At 46.6% G+C, this 17,115-nt stretch overlaps 1 protein-coding gene across 2 annotated transcripts in view; it reads right to left on the minus strand.

Annotated features, from left to right (window-relative positions):
• LOC308590778 (tetraspanin-15-like) overlaps positions 1-17,115 on the minus strand; it is a 91,717-nt gene that overhangs the window by 38,439 nt on the left and 36,163 nt on the right. The window contains exons 3-4 of one of the 2 annotated variants that reach the window (XM_081201015.1): positions 11,076-11,150; positions 5,554-5,649 (exon numbers count right to left, since the gene is read on the minus strand). In XM_081201015.1, coding sequence (XP_081057141.1) covers positions 5,554-5,649; positions 11,076-11,150 — 171 coding nt within the window. The remainder of the gene's footprint in view (positions 1-5,553; positions 5,650-11,075; positions 11,151-17,115) is intronic. The other variant, XM_081201016.1, reaches the window with a different exon arrangement.

A 17,115-nucleotide genomic window follows, 5' to 3' on the forward strand; every position in this document is an offset into this window, starting at 1 on the left:
AATCAAAGGCTTAAGCTGTTCCATATGCAATAAGCACAATTAAAAAGTTCCCAAATCTCCAGTTCTACCAAATGTTCATTTTCTAAGCTTAAATTAGGAAGCCTGCTCTGTGCCGGAGTTTCTGCAGTACTCCTGTGATACACATATCTGGTACCAAAACCAATCTGGTGCCCTGTGATTAATTCCCAGTGTTCCCGGATGTGCTGAGTGAGTGCTGCTAAACAACAGGAGGTCATCTTTTAAAAAGCGTATCATCCAGATCCAACTCGCAGCATTTCCTAGCCAACAGCAACTCACACACCTCCGAGAAGTAGCTGCCACTATGGGACTTTCTCACAATGTCCAAAAGATAACAAGTCGTCTGAACAATATCCCAGAAAAACCAGCTAGCTGGGAAACTAAGAACACAAGAGCTATCCTGCTGGATAAGACTGGGTGGATATCCTTCATGTCCAACAAGGGCCTGCCAGATTCCTCTAGGGAGCTTATAATATGGACATAAAGGCAAGTACCCTTCTTGTTAGTTCTCTACAGCATCTAATGCTCACTGCCTCTGAACGTGGAAGGCTGCCTTGAGTTATCAGTCCATATTATGAAGCCCATGAATTGTGGGGACCAAGGGAGAAAGATGCCCAAAGTAAATGAGACAGCTAGAGGCAACTTCTAGCCCAGTTCTCCAAGTCATCTCTCAGCAAGGAGATTCCCATGATGAACAATGCTATTCCAATTTCTGGTGCAGTCTTGGGGCAACAGCGGGGTCTTCTCCAGCCAGGAGCAGCCGGGATTCATGGCAGTGGCATTGCTGCTGCTTCTTATCTGGATGGGGCAGGGCTGGGGTTGGGCGCCTCTGTGGGAGCACCAGATTGTCTCCACCATTGCTCCCACACAGTGTCCTGTCTCCCAGTTGCCGAAGAACAAAGATTAGACAAAAAGTTCTTTCCAAAAGCCTAAATGCTTATATTACTGTGGTACATGGAAACGGTTGATTTAAGGCCCTCCAGAGGTAATCCTAAATACAGCTACAACAAAGGCAAGTTCTCTAGCTGGCAAGCTCTGAAAGTTGATATGACTCTATCACAATCCTTGGCATTCCTATAGATAGGAACAAGGAGGACTTTTCTTAAGGCTGTAAGCATTTCTGCAATCTCCTGCTACATTTGTGTTCCCTTCTCTTTTGACTCCTTCTCGACCTAGGTGACAGGACAAGTGTCTCTCCCCCCCCCCAAGAGGTGGCTGGGACCATTGAAACATCCCCCTCTGGGCAGGCAGAGCTACTCCCAGGATAGGATGGTGCTGGAGTGGGCATGCCAGAGAGAGGCTCTGCCAAGGTTGGAGAGGGTGGCGGGAACACAGAGGGAGGTGACACTCATGGCTCCCATTGTGGGGATGTTGGAGGCAAGAGAGCAGTTGAGGGAGGCTGCTCTCTGCCGCAGAATCTTAGCAGATTCTACTCTTGGCCAAACCTCCCTACTCTTGGCCAAACTTCCCTCTGCAGTATTCTGACTTGGCTAGCCCCTGTCGCGACTGCCAAGGTAAATACCGATGGTGATGCTGTCACCAGCCCATCCCACACTCCAGGCTGCCTCCAGCTCCTGTCTCCATTTACATGTGCATGTCCTGTTAAAATATCAAACTCTGCTCACTTCTGGATTCTGTCCCTTGGACATGCCAGAGTATGACGGGATGCTGGAGTTGGCTTTTATAAATAGGTTGTCACTGTCAAATTCCTGCATTGAGTTTTTAATGGCTGCCATGGCCGTGACCAGCTGTTTGGAAGATGGAGATGAAACAGAACGAGCCACAAAAGGAGACATGCATCCTGCTAGCTGGACCGTAAGAGAATCATCTGGGATGTGTGTTAAGGATGCCATTTCAATTATATTCCCGAGGAAAATTCTCCTGTAAAATGCAGAGCTCCAGAGGTGAACCTATTGTCAAAGCAGTTTATATTTATGAGATACAGCAAAATAGTTTACTCAATTCAAAGGGTAGAACTGAATGCCGTTCTATTACCATTGTTCCATTACTGATAGAATGTCAGTTTGCCAGACTGAAACATCTCATTGCACTGGTTCCTGCTAGCACAACAGTTTACTTGAATCTGACCCAAAGTTTTTAAAATAATGGGTGGTATTCAATAGGTTTTACTCCAGGTAGACCCACTGAAATGAATATGACTAAATTAGGTCCATTCATTTCAATGGGTCTACTCTGAGTAAATCTTTGTTGACTACCACTCATTTTTTATTTATTTTTTTGCAATGAGGCATTCCCACTCCTTTGATTTGTTAAGAAATGAGTTTTGGAATGTAAAGTAATGAATAAGCATCATAAAGGGAAAATGTGTGTGTGAAATAAAATTTATTTCATTTATGAATCTCTTCCCATTAAATATCCTGAACTGATTTAACAGTAAAAACCATCAAAACAAAAACGATTTCAAATCCAATACAGATACAAACAGGAATAATAAAATGTCCCCTTAAAAAAACTCTCTTCAAGAGAGTCTGAAAAGAAAACAGAGACAGCATGATAGGGAGTTTCAAGATGGTGTATACATTCATTCAAGGAGGATAGCAGCCTGCCGCCGGCGCGCGGGGCGCCTTGAGGCGGAGCGCCCCTTGCGCTGGGCAGACATCGGCCAGCCCCACAAGCTCGGGGGACAGCGGGGAGGCGCAGCGCCGCCATCCCGCTGTTCCCCAACCTGGTTTTTGGGGGGAAATAAAGGGGAAAAAATTCCCTTTATTTCCCCCCCAAAAAAACCTAGGTGCGTCCTATGGGACGAAATTACGGTATATCAAATAAAGTAATATTCAACAATCCATTAGAATAGTATAGAATAATATTAAATATCAGCATATAAAAATTAAACAGAAACCCACTCTTAACAATTATAATAAATAATTTCTAAACTATAATCAATAAAACAATGGTAAGTCACAGTGCATAAAATAATACAATACAAATTGAGAAGCAGAGACTGGAGGGTGGGGCAAGGCAGGTGGAAGAATTCAAATTCTGCTCATTTGAAAAGCAGAAACTCCTCACACTGCAAGAAGATCAAACCTGTCCATTCTTCGGGAAATCAGCCCTGAGTGCTCACTGGAAGGACAGATCCTGAAGCTGAGGCTCCAATACTTTGGCCACCTCATGAGAAGAGAAGACTCCCTGGAAAAGACCCTGATGCTGGGAAAGATGGAGAACACAAGGAGAAGGGGACGACAGAGGACGAGATGGTTGGATAGTGTTCTTGAAGCTACCAGCATGAGTTTGACCCAACTGCGGGAGGCAGTGGAAGACAGGAGTGCCTGGTGTGCTCTGGGCCAGGGCGTCACGAAGAGTCGGACACGACTAAACGACTAAACAACAACACACACACACACACACACACACACACACACACACACACACACTTGCACTGGCAATCACAGGACTTTGTTTTTCCACAATATTTGCTCTACTGATGAAAGATGAAGATGTCAAACTTTATCATGTACTCAAGTGGTAATTGATGATATATACAAGAGCAAAACAAAGCATAATGTTTGCTTAGTTTTGTTGGCCAGTTTTGAACACAGCATCAATTTGCAGCTGCAAAAAAACATTGTTGTGAGTAATCTGGAACATTTCCTCCCAAAATGCTTGATTGGCTTATCTCTTTGTAAAAGAGTGAAGGAATAGTCACTGGGAGTTGGGATGGAGAAATCGGTCAATTTCAGTTTCTCTTGGTTTCTACTTTCCCCAGTTTTTAAGTCTGCTCCCTGAATTTCCATGTCAGCTTTCAATTTATGCTTTTGGAAATACCTGTCAGCATTCTAGTGCGCATCTTTCCTACTCTACACATTTTTGTGGTCAATCTTGCAAGCAATTCCCCCAACAATGTTTTTGTATGTTATTTGGATGCGAAGTATAAGGCAAGGCTTAGTGTGGCCCGGAGAAGTCCCCAGTTCACCTAATACACCCCTGGTGTATGCACAGTTGACTACAACAACCTGGCACTGGGCTTAGAGGCCTCTAAGTGTGAGTGGAAAACTGCACATCCCTGCCTCACCACACAACATTTGACGCTGCCCCTGTTATACCTGTGCTGGATACTCTACATGTGCAGAAACCATTGCAGAGCCCAGAATGGACCTCAGAATCCATCCTAGATTGTACAGTGGACTCTAGAGGAACTGGCAGGTCAATCTCCATTTGTTCTGAGGTCAGTCAAAAAACCTTGTACACAGCCTGCTAACAACAGAATTGTTATTAGTTATCTATTCTAACCTCCTGTGATGCTGGAAACATAGCTAAGGTTGGTAGATGGCCTTCCAACCTCTGTTTAAAAACTTCTAATGAAGGACAGTCCACCACCTTCCCAGGTCATCTGTTCCACTGTTGAAGTTATTGCCGTCAGAAAGTTTCTCCTAATGTTTATTTGGAATCTCCTTTCTTGCAACTTAAATCCAGTTGTTCAGGTCCTACCCTCTGGGAACAGCAGAAAACAAGCTTGCTCCTTCAATGTGACAGCCCTTTAGAAATCAGAGGGTGGCTCTCCTATCACCTCCCAGTCTCCTCTTTACCAGCTAAACATATCCAACTCCCTCACCAGCCTTAGTTCCCAGACCCCACCCTACCCAGACCCACCAATGTGAGTGTCTGGAGGCGGTTGGAGGATGGATGGCGGCTAACAGATTGAGGTTGAATCCTGACAAGACAGAAGTACTGTTTTTGGGGGACAGGAGGCGGGCAGGTGTGGAGGATTCCCTGGTCCTGAATGGGGTAACTGTGCCCCTGAAGGACCAGGTGCGCAGCCTGGGAGTCATTTTGGACTCACAGCTGTCCATGGAGGCACAGGTCAAATCTGTGTCCAGGGCAGCTGTTTACCAGCTCCATCTGGTATGTAGGCTGAGACCCTATCTGCCTGCGGACTGTCTCGCCAGAGTGGTGCATGCTCTGGTTATCTCCCGCTTGGACTACTGCAATGCACTCTACGTGGGGCTACCTTTGAAGGTGACTCGGAAACTACAACTAATCCAGAATGCGGCAGCTAGACTGGTGACTGGGAGCGGCCGCCGAGACCATATAACACCGGTCTTGAAAGACCTGCATTGGCTCCCAGTACGTTTCCAAGCACAATTCAAAGTGTTGGTGCTGACCTTTAAAGCCCTAAACGGCCTCGGTCCAGTATACCTGAAGGAGCGTCTCCACCCCCATCATTCTGCCCGGACGCTGAGGTCCAGCGCCGAGGGCCTTCTGGCGGTTCCCTCATTGCGAGAAGCAAAGCTACAGGGAACCAGGCAGAGGGCCTTCTCGGTAGTGGCGCCCGCCCTGTGGAACGCCCTTCCAGCAGATGTCAAAGCGATAAACAACTACCTGACATTCAGGAGACATCTTAAGGCAGCCCTGTTCAGGGAAGTTTTTAACGTGAGATATTTTATTGTATTTTTGGTTTTTATGGAAGCCGCCCAGAGTGGCTGGGGAGGCCCAGCCAGATGGGCGGGGTATAAATAATAAATTATTATTATTATTATTATTATTATGCTCATACTGAGAAAAACAAAAACTTACCTTTTGCTGGACAAAGTCCAAAATATTCTTGAAGTCCAAATCATCATAGTAGTGTCTTATCCCATCCTGCACAGTGGAATGGAAAACTGAATTCATCTGGAAAGAAGCAGAGTCCCAAATGTGAGAGAAATGCTCTCCAACAACAGATAGGAGGTTAGCAAGGAAAGGCCTTCACACAACATTGCAAGGCTTGGTGCAATCTCCCTTGCAGGGACAACAAATGATGTGCTGTCAGAGCATCAGTTGCTAAACAACTCCCACCCTCAGAAAGCAGTAGTGCAGTGGTACCTTGGTTTAAGAACAGCCCCGTTTACGAACTATTCGATATATGAACTCTGCAAAACCAGAAGTAGTGTTCCGGTTAGCAAACTCTATCTTGTCTATGAACGGAATCTGAACGGTGGAAGGGCCCTGGCGGTGGGAGGCCTCATTAGGGAAAGCGCACCTTAGTTTAAGAATGGCTTTGGTTTAAGAGCGGACTTCTGGAACGGATTAAGTTCGTAAACCATGGTACCACTGTACTGGCTATAGGAAGGCAGTGCTTTGAAATAATCATGGTCCATTTCTCTTTGACTTTTTAGACAACAAGCATTTTCATAAACACGACAGGAAGAGATTTGGCACTTTCTACAGAGATGGGACGCGGGTGGCGCTGTGGGTAAAACCACCGATCCTAGGGCTTGCCAATCAGAAGGTCAGCGGTTCGAATCCCCGCGGCGGGGTGAGCTCCTGTTGCTCGGTCCCAGCTCCTGCCAACCTAGCAGTTTGAAAGCACGTCAAAGTGCAAGTAGATAAATAGGTACCGCTCTGGCAGAAAGGTAAACGGCGTTTCCATGCACTGCTCTGGTTCGCCAAAAAGCGGCTTAGTCATGCTGGCCACATGACCCGGAAGCTGAACGCCGGCTCCCTCGGCCAATAAAGCGAGATGAGCGCCACAACCCCAGAGTCGGCCACGACTGGACCTAATGGTCAGGGGTCCCTTTACTTTTACCTTTACAGAGATGGTGCCCCGAAGCCATCAGGGTGTATTCTTGGACAATGTATTCTTGGCAATGGACAAGTGCTGGAGTTGCAAGTGCTCAGCACAGCTCCTCCTCTGACCAGGCAGAGACTTTGTTATGTGCCCAGTGAGATTTGTGGGGAACACAGCCTGGAACCGAGGACAGACAACTAGAGGCAGGTAGCCTGCTGCCATTCTGCCACTGACAAGGGTCAGCATCAGAGGACCTGGGAAAGGTCTCAGTACAGAGAACTGGACTTGTTCCCATGAAGCCCAAAGCCCAGCTGAGCTCTTACATTCCAAAACATGCCAGAGCCCCACCCAAAGAACTTAAAGCAGGGAAAGTTCTTTGGCCTGGAGCAATATATTTGTGGTGCTGTTCCCTTCAAAAACGGAAACACCTGAAAGCTTTTCCTTTGTGAAGGGGTCTCCTTTGTGTTTGAACAATGGGTCACAGGACACAGTGCCTCTGAAGAAAGCAAAGGGTCTCTCCTGTAACTGGGCACAACTAAGCAACTAAAACTCAGTCCCTCAAAGTTCTCATGTGAAGGAAAAGACACCCCCTTTCTTTCAACAGCCTTGATTTTGCAAAAGAGCCCCCTCTTTCCATGACATCCATGAACACATTTGTAAAAATCCACACACTGTAGATCCTGTGCTGCATTTTGTGTCCTGAATCCAACCATGAAAATTGAGAAAAATATGCAAATGAATAAGCAAAATGATGGTTGGGGGGAAGGCTGCTCTGCATGGGGCACTGACATTGCTTTTCAATTTTTAAGCAGTTGCTTTTGATAAATTTAATTATGCACATAGCAAAGTTTACTATATAGAGATACATATATAGAGAAAAACCCAAGATGGGTGCAATCAAAGATTCTTCCCATATATTCCTAGAGAACATACCCTTGGGGTTATTTTGACACGGCAGATGCTTCAAATTAAGCAGTATTTGAATCTAAAAGGCATTTCACAAATACTTCAGAAGGTTCCTGCATCCCTCAAAGCTGAGCCCCTAATGCCTGAGGAGTTACCTTCTAAAGGAACATTTGCCACCTGACTTCTGACAAAGCCCCACCAGACACAAACCCCGAGAAATATTAATGAAAAGAAGCTGTTTGGGGTTTTTTTTTGCTTAAACACACAAACTCACCAACTTACTTGGCCTAATTAATTCTGACATGAAAATTACAGAGGTTGGGTGAGCTGGAGAATAAATGTGAATACAAAGAAGAGGAATCTGACAGAGCAAAGATGGCAGAGCCAGGGAGAAGTGAAGGCATGTCAAGGTGGAAAACACAAAGAATATTTTTTTTATGAACCTCCCCCCCCCCCAAAAAAAACCCTGTATCCCAAACACAAAACACAAAATGTCAGTTTCAACACTTCCATACTTAAGATGAGGCTGACAGGTATTCCCCCCCCTTAAATCCCCAACATTAACTTAAAGGAAAACCACATACAAAAAAAATCAGTTGTCTCATAGCTGACAACCTTGCCAACCTTCTAAAAAGACAGTCAATCTCCTGCCCATGCAGTTGACTCCCCCAGGGCAGTTCCTACATTCATCTGGAGAACAGAGCCATCACACATTTTGTTTCCTAGTCAGGCACGAACAGTGGGCAGCACAAAAGCTCAGTTGAAAATACAGGTTAGAAATCTGGATGGATGAGATTTAAAAACACAAGAACCTAAGTTGAGCCTGCTGAATCAGGACAGTGGCCAGTCTAGTCCAGCATCCTTTTCTCACAGCAGCCAACCAGATCTGAGCACAAAGAGCCCTCTCACTTGCTGTGGCTTCCAGCAACTGGTATTCAGAAGCACGGCTGCCTCCAGCCGCAGAGGCAGATCACAGCCATTGTGGCCAGTAGCTATCTGCATGGGGAAAACCCTGAAACCCTCCTTGCTGCCTTTCTAGATGTGTATTCCCAACATGCCGGGGCTTCCGAACATGGGAAGAGGAGCTGGTGGGTGGGTGGGTGTCTGCGCATGCACATGAGCAGAGGAGAGAGCTGGCACCCTCCCACACTGCTTGCCTCACCTGAAGCAGAGCAGCTGGACTCCTGGACTCCTGGACTTGTTTGCTACAAAATATGTCAGCTACCTAGAGCTATGAGGGTCTAGCTCTTAGTGCTGCTGCTTCCCCTCTCTGAGACTATGTTTGTCATTAAAAATAAATAAATGGTGGTTAGGTAAAGGTAAAGGGACCCCTGACCATTAAGTCCAGTCGTGAACGACTCTGGGGTTGCGGCGCTCATCTCGCTTTATTGGCCGAGGGAGCCGGCGTACAGATTCCAGGTCATGTGGCCAGCATGACTAAGCCGCTTCTGCGAACCAGAGCAGTGCATGGAAACACCATTTATCTTCCCGCCGGAGCGGTACCTATTTATCTACTTGCACTTTGACGTGCTTTCAAACTGCTAGGTGGGCAGGAGCAGGGACCGAGCAATGGGAGCTCACCCCGTCGCAGGGATTTGAACCACCGACCTTCCGATCAGCAAGTCCTAGGTTCTGTGGTTTAACCCACAGCGCCACCCGCGTCCCAAATGCTGGTTAGATTTACATTATTTAATTCAGTTAGAAAGCTAGGGTCTGGAAGGCAAATTAAAAGGTGGGGGGAGAAGTACCACCTTTAAATAAATGATATTAATTGGAGAGAAAGTGTCAATGGGATGCTAACCAGTAAGACTGGTCTACCTGGCAAAATAGTGTGTGCCTTGCACCTCTGTTTCTACAAAGGCAAGATGCTTCTAAAAACAACGAAAACCATCTAACGCCCTAAACAGGCACCAGAGAGCATGTCCAGAATCTGACCAAATTAATCTAACAACCCTAACCTGCAGATTCTACTATACAGTGCTCACCTCTGCTCTAGGCAAATAGATATAAAACAAGCCATGTAATTTACAGAACTGTGAGGGGAGAGACTCCATCAGGCCAGGCCTCCTTCCACCTGCCTTGCGCCCCCCCCCCCCGGCCCTGGGTCTCCTCATGAGGAAGCTGTGCCTGGAGGAAGAACTGTGAGGGGAGAGACTCCATCAGGCCAGGCCTCCTTCCACCTGCCTTGCGCCCCCCCCCCCCGGCCCTGGGTCTCCTCATGAGGAAGCTGTGCCTGGAGGAAGAACTGTGAGGGGAGAGACTCCATCAGGCCAGGCCTCCTTCCACCTGCCTTGCGCCCCCCCCCCCCGGCCCTGGACTCACAGCTTAGAGCTGAGAGCACCGGATTCACTGTCTCAATAATACAGTCGTTGCGCAGCAGAGTTTTGCAGAGTCTTGCAGAGTATAAACCACTCGGAGAGCAGCTCTGTAGAATATCTTCCTTTTATTCTGTAACTACAACTATAATACAAAACTATATACAGAGCTGAATATTCTAAGCATAAATCAATGCTACACTGAGAGTCTGCAGCTGCTCTTAGCAGCAATCTTATCTCTAGGATCTCCAACACTCTCACTCTCTCCGATACACTGACTGACTGACTCTCTCTCACACACACACACAGATATGTTGCTGAGCAGAATAAGTAGATAGGCAGGACACGCCTCCTCTTCTCTGGAGAGTCAGCAGAGACCATCAGGAGATGGTCAGGAGATTCTTGGGTATGGGAGGGGTGAAATCTCCTCAAAAGCAGCCTGTGATTGTTGCGGTCTCAGAATTGGTTACACATCCATGAGAAGCTGAAGCTCCTGGAGAAGAACACAAGCAGAGTCTGGTGGATCAGGCCAGTGACTCATCTAGACCAGCAACCTGCTTCTCACAGCGGCTGACCAGATGCCTGGGGGAAACCAGCAAGAAGGATTTGAGCAAAAGAGCCCTCTCCCCTCCTGGGGTTTCCGGCAACTGGGGTTCAGAAGAACTGCTGCCTCTGAATGTGGAGGGCAGAGTGTAGCCATCTCCTCCGTGAATTTGTCTTTTGAAGTCATTCAGATTGATGGCTCTCACTGTCTCCTGGGGAAGCCAGTTCCATGGTCTAACTCTGCATTGCATGAAGATGGAAAACAACGAGTGCAACCTATGGAGTCATTTTGAGCTTGGGAGTGATTTTGGGAGTCACGGCATTTGTGACACACTTTGCATCCATGAGGACTTGGGGCTCCTTGTTCTTTTTGATGCTTTTAAGAAGGAAGATGGGTTTCCATGGGCAGGGCAGGTGCTGTGCTATGGAGCAGGATCTGTGCACCCCTGGTTGTGCAACACCTGCTGCTCCTGTCTATATCCTGGTGCCAGCCTGAAACAATGCAGAAATGATTTCTCCAAGTTCTGCAGTTTCATCGGGCAGAGATAAATTTCAGTCTGAAAGAAGAGGAGAATAAAGTGTGGAGAAAAGAGCTCAGCATTCAATCATACACCTAATTGCTCTGGCATGGCTGTTAAGTTATGCACACACAGAAAAATTACTTGGGTAAAAAAAGTAAACCTGCCAGTCCTTCTGAACATTCACAGTCCACTGAACAAGACGATCTCCAGTCTCTCCCAAAGGGGTCAAAACACACATTGTAATTACTCGTGTGGGAGGCTCACCTGCTTTTCAAAGATTATTTCGATACACAGCAGCAGCAGCTCAGTAATAAAGATGGCCAGCAGGACCCAGAAGAACTAGGCAGAAAAGAGAGAAGGGTGGGGAAGAGAAGGGGATTTTGTATTTTGTATTTCTTTAAAGGTAAAGGTACCCCTGACCGTTAGTCCAGTCGCGGACGCTTTAAGAGGTGACAAAAAACCATGAATAATTACCCCCCCCCGGCTTCTATAAGTCAGGCCAACACCAAACTGGATGTCCATCAGTCCTAGCTGGCATGGCTGTGCCCTCCCACCTGGCATCCTGTGGCTGTGCTGAAATATGAACTAGACACAGAACATTCTTCCCATCCCCCTCCCCCCTGGGCAGTTCAGCTCCACACATTTCCCCTCCTGCCCACCCTTGGCTTTTAAATCAGGTGACAGCAGAATAAGATAATTCAGCACGCAGTGTCAAGCCTTCATCAATGTGAAATAGGAGAGAGAGGGACTCAGGCAGTGATGCCTGGTATGAAAACTGGGGCGAAGGTAGGTCCACTTTCACCTGTGCAATGTTGGAGGACAGGGTTGCATCATCATCGTCACCCACCCAACCTGTACCAGCAGGTACAAGGGCATCTTACAGCAATTTAAAATTCAGGATTAAAAACCGTTAAAACAGATTACAGTCATGGGAATATGATGGGCTGCGAAAACTCTCATCGTGGGAGTCAAAGGCCAAGGAAAAGAGGTTCAGCACCCCTAAACTCCTCAAGAAGGAACTGGTTCCGCCTTCTTATTTCATCCTTTTCAACCCATCCCAAACATGTTGCTTCCCTGCCCCCCCCAATCCTTCCTGGGCACAGGCGGGGACATCATTTTATTTGTGTCTCGGGCAATGCCTGGGGCTTCTATCCTCCCACCAGCAGAGGAGGATTTAGGAGAGAACAACCATTTTGGTCCACTTGGCACAGAGCCTCAGGGGCACTGCAATTATGACGCAGATTGAAAGGCAAGAGGTGGAGGGGGCAAATTTTGGCACTGCACAGGGTGCCACTGAAATTTAAGACCCCAAGGTCTGCCCCTGCCATCAGCCCCAGCATTCTATGGTCATCCTGGTTGGGATTGCTGGGAGTTGCAGTGCAAAGGATCCAGCAGGGATCCAGGATGGGTATAAACTGGATATAAACAGATTAAGACAAACCAAATTGGTCACATTTTTCTTCTGCTTACATCAGACTAACATTCCTAAGACAATGCAAACATTAGCACAAGCCAAAACACATAAATTAGGGCACTCCCAAGTTACCTTCCCATTACTGCAAATTCAGCATGCTGCGGAATGAAAAGAAGCCTCCTACATAAAACCACAAAATGAGATGTTGAAGCACCAAATTGCCAGATGACACCAAACTGGGAGGGGCGGCTAATGCTGCTTAAGACAGAATCAGGATTCAAAATCACACTTTCTGATAGTGAGAGCTGATCGACAGTGGAACAATTTCCCGCAGAAGGTGGTGGACTCTCCTTTGTAGGTTTATAAACAGAGGCTGGATGGCTATCTGTCATGGATGCTTTAGTTGAGATTCCTCCCTTGCAGGGGGTTAGACTAGATCATGGGTAGGCAAACTAAGGCCCGGGGGGGGGGGTAGATCCGGCCCAATGGCCTTCTAAATCCGGCCCACGGATGGTCCGGGAATCAGCATGTTTTTACATGAGTAGAATGTGTCCTTTTATTTTAAATGCATCTCTGGGTTATTTGTGGGGCCTGCCTGGTGTTTTTACATAAGTAGAATGTGTGCTTTTATTTAGAATGCATCTCTGGGTTTTTTGCGGGGCACAGGAATTCATTCTCCACCCCACCCCCCAAATATAGTCCAGCTCCCACATGGTCTGAGGGACAGTTGACTGGCCCCCTGCTGAAGAAGTTTGCTGACCCCTGGACTAGATGATCATCAGGGTTCCTTCCAACTCTACAATTCTATGGTTCAAATGTTGTTTTAAACTGCATTGCCTTTGCCTGAGGAAACCTTTTACTCTTCACTAGCTGAATTCTAGCATTATCATGGTCGGAACAGGGAGAGCTGAAAACATTTTTGTCTTCATAAGGCCATAGCTATAACTTGGGCTCCAGCTTCTTCCTGGACTTGACATAGTTTACTAACTGAGAACTAGTCTTGAAAGCAGACTCCCTCATCCTTTTCCTTCCCCTCCTCCGGCATTGAGTCACATTGCATGATGTGCACCAATCACAAATCACAGCTCCCCTAAAAGCCACAGATCCGAACCATGTTTTGAAGAGAGTTTGCAAACTATGGTTATGAGGAAACAAGGTATCTGTAACAAAATAGCTTGTTAACATGTACAGTTATACCTTGGTTTTTGAACAGCTTAGTTCTCGGACATTTTGACTCCTTAACACCACAAGCCCAGAAGTGACTGTTCTGGTTTGCGAACTATTTTTGGAAGCTGAATGTCCAACAGGGCTTCAGCGGCTTCCAATTGGCTGCAGGAGCTTCTTGCAGCCAATCAGCAGCTGTGCTCTGGTTTCCAAATGTTTTGGAAGTCAAACAGACTTCCGGAACGGATTCCATTCAACTTCCGACTGTACTGGAAAGCTGTACTTAACGCTGGACCAAGAAAGAGGGTAAAGAGAGTACATGTTCATTAGGCTGATTCTTAATTGTTATTTGCTTCAACCCCACTTGACAGTGATCCTGGCGTGACCTTCATATTTGGCTGGAACCCTCTAATCTTTGCATTCTTTTGTGACAAGAGACATCATCTTCTATTTGCTAAGGGGGCCAAATTCAACAGAGCTTCTTGGAGGATTAATTTGGCTCAAGTACCTGGCAATAACGTCACCTGCTAAGTAAGGAAAAGAAATTTGGCTCAAGTTCAAAACAGACGAGATAGTTAATAAAGGGTTCAGCTACCAATTTATCACATTCTCAATGGGACAGGAGAACAGGAACAAATCCCTCGTTCCATTAAACACAAACTGCCATCAGCCATCCTTAAGAAGCCCATCAGTTCCAGATTCGACAATAAATTACTGTTCCAGCACAGAGTTCGGGGCCAAAATTAATCACTTTGTGGTGCCTGCTTCCACAATAACCCAGAGAGTATTTAACTGCTTGCTTTTAATTTCATTTAACTTGGATGGGTTTACCACAGGAGAAAAGAATTCAGCAACAGGGAGAGAAGCTTGTTGTCAGTCAGAGATGCAGCTGAACATGGCTCAAATAACATTTTGATATGAGAGTAGAAGCTGTTGCTTAGCCTTGGAAAAGCATTTGTGTAAAGAACAGCAGGGGGTGGTCCCTTTACAGAACCTTCAGCTAGAAGCAAACTGGATGAAGGGCCTTGGAAGTCCCCAGTTCACCTCCAGCCTCCATTGGAGCAAGTTGCTCACTGTGGAGCTGCAAGCACCAGCCTGTCTTGCTGTGTAGGCACATGCAAAAGCCAAATCAGAACAGCACATTCCTTGGTGGGTGAAGTTTGATACCATGGAAGCAAAGGTGGTTGGGGGACACAGAGACATACAGGGGACTTCAAAGTCTTTCTGAAGATACATTTTATTAAAACAAGGAATAGATACGAGTCTGGAGGAGGGCTTAGCTGTTGGCAACTCAATGCCTTTAGTGGTGTTGCATACAAGGTGCTCTACATCCGGCAGACACAGTGTCACACTGTGTTGCAGCTATTGGTGCTTGATTAGATTGGTGTTCTTTTAAAGTAAATATTGTAAGTTTTCTAGTTCAGTTTGTCCCATTAAACAGGCTGTGCTGTTTTGTTCTGTTAGTGTCAGAAGCCTTCATGAAGATCCAATCATTTAAAGTGGTCTTTTCAACTTATTAAATGGATTCTGTAAATTTTTTACAGTGTCCCTGCAGAGTCTTCAACTCAGAATGTGTGCATCTGGGAACATTAAAAGCACCCATTCCACAGCCTTCCCCAAACCTGAAGCCCTTTGGCTGTTTTGTGCTATGACTGCCATTATCAGCACCAGCCAGCTAGAGATCTGCAGAGCAAACAGAAGGCAATAAGGGGAGGACAGCCAATGCAATGCTTTGGGATGCCTTTTCTAGTCAAGTCACAGGCAACAAAGGCTCTGTGCCAGCAAGGCAGACTCACAGCCATGGACTGCCCTCTTCAGTTCCACCCACTGCTTTCAAGAGGAGAGCTGGATTGCTCAGTCTTCATTCAGCTGGAGGGAATCAGACATGCTGCTGCCACTTTGGCTGTTGGAACTCATATACGAAGCTGCCATTGGTCCATCTTTCCGAGCACAGCCTCCACTGATGGAAAGAAATTCCCCAGGGTCTCAGGAAGGGATCACAGATACATCGACAAAGGGGAGCCTAACTCATTGGTCACCCGTGTGGCCCCTGCAAGCACAAATGCGCCCTCAGAGACCTGAACTGGTGTAAATGCTATACAGCTTTTTTCAAGTCTGATTTGGTGGGACGGGTGTGTGAGAGATTGAGTGTGTGTGTGTGTGTGTGTGTGTGTGTGTGTGAGAGAGAGAGAGAGAGAGAGAGAGAGAGAGAGAGAGAGAGGGTGGGGTGGGGTGGGAGAGAGAGACTCTCTGTGCTTGTTGGTTGTAGCTGAATGCATGGTACCCACCAACAGCTCCTTCAGTTTGCAAATGTGCCCCAGAAGGTTGACCTCTCAGATTGCAAACCTCACTCTGCACTGACTTCAAGCCCTTAACCTTGGCACTTCTCACTTATTATTTGCCCCCTGCAACCACTTGTATGTTACATGATTATATGTGTACTCAATTTGAATTTGAAGCTTTATTCTAGCTTCTTTGCTAAACAGATACAGATCCTATCTTTTTTCAAAAGTGGTGGAGTACTTGTTTTGCACAAAAAGGTGCCAGTCTCCAAAATCTCCAGAGATGGGTCAAATTCAAAGGCAGGCTGTTTCACCCAGGCATAATTTCAGGAGGGTTGACTCCATGGACTATTTCATGATGCCTCCTTGGAAAGAAGTGCTTATGGCAGTGACAGGGGCCACTCTTTCCCCACCTGGCATGTTCTCTGGCCTCAGAAGGGGAGGGGGAGGGAAGTTTTGCCTGTATACAAAACAAAGAAATGGACAAGCCTCAGCTCCTCTCTTGCCCTGGACATACAAAAATCATTTGATATGCCTGCAGCTCCCTCTGATCCAATCCTGCCCGCTGATCAATACCGGACATTACTTGATGCTTTCTCAACAATTTACATAACCACCATTTCGCCTACTCACCAACGCCTTTTCTCTGAATCGCCTTGGTTTGACAAGGAATGTAAAGCCCTAAGAAGGCGAATTAGGAAAATGGTCAGAATCATCAAATTTTCCAACGATCCCCAAACCCGCGCAAAGCTCATAGATATCAAAAGAACATACAGAAACATGATTCATCGCAAGAAACAGCAGCACATCCTTGAGGCTTGGTCCATTCTTCGTTCGGCTGTAGAGAGGCATGACTCCCGCTCCTTCTGGCGCTTAGTTAGACCTTCGGCACCATTCAATCCAGCTACCCAGATTTCCGCTGATGAATGGATTGCCTATTATTCAACCAGTTTCGCTTCTCCAAATCTTCTTACAGATCTCCCTCAGTCCCCGTCGGACCTCTGTTCCTGCTCTCTCAGTCCCACTTCCTCAATAAACTTTACCTCAACTCGCATTTTCAACATCATAATGTCAATGCGAAGGAATAAGGCCCCCGGCCCAGACATGGTCCCGTTAGACCTTTTCCTGACTGATCCTCTTTGGTGGAGCGAACACCTGACTCCTGTATTCACCGCTATCTCCTCCGCCTTAGACATCCCCGACTCCTGGAGAGAAGCTATAATAGTTCCGATCTTCAAAGGCGGCCAGCCAAACATCCCTAGGAACTATCGCCCCATCAGTTTATTATCCATCCCGGGGAAAATATTTGCCGCTGTTTTATTGGAGGAACTTCTCTCATGGGTCCAGGAGAGGAACATTTTACCGCTGGAACAGATTGGTTTCCGAAAGTCAGCGTCAACCATGGACCACTGTCTAACTCTCTATCACCTTGCCAGTAAATACA

The sequence above is a fragment of the Podarcis bocagei genome, assembly GCF_964188305.1.
Source record: "Podarcis bocagei genome assembly, chromosome: 7".
Classification (NCBI taxonomy): Eukaryota; Metazoa; Chordata; class Lepidosauria; order Squamata; family Lacertidae; genus Podarcis; species Podarcis bocagei.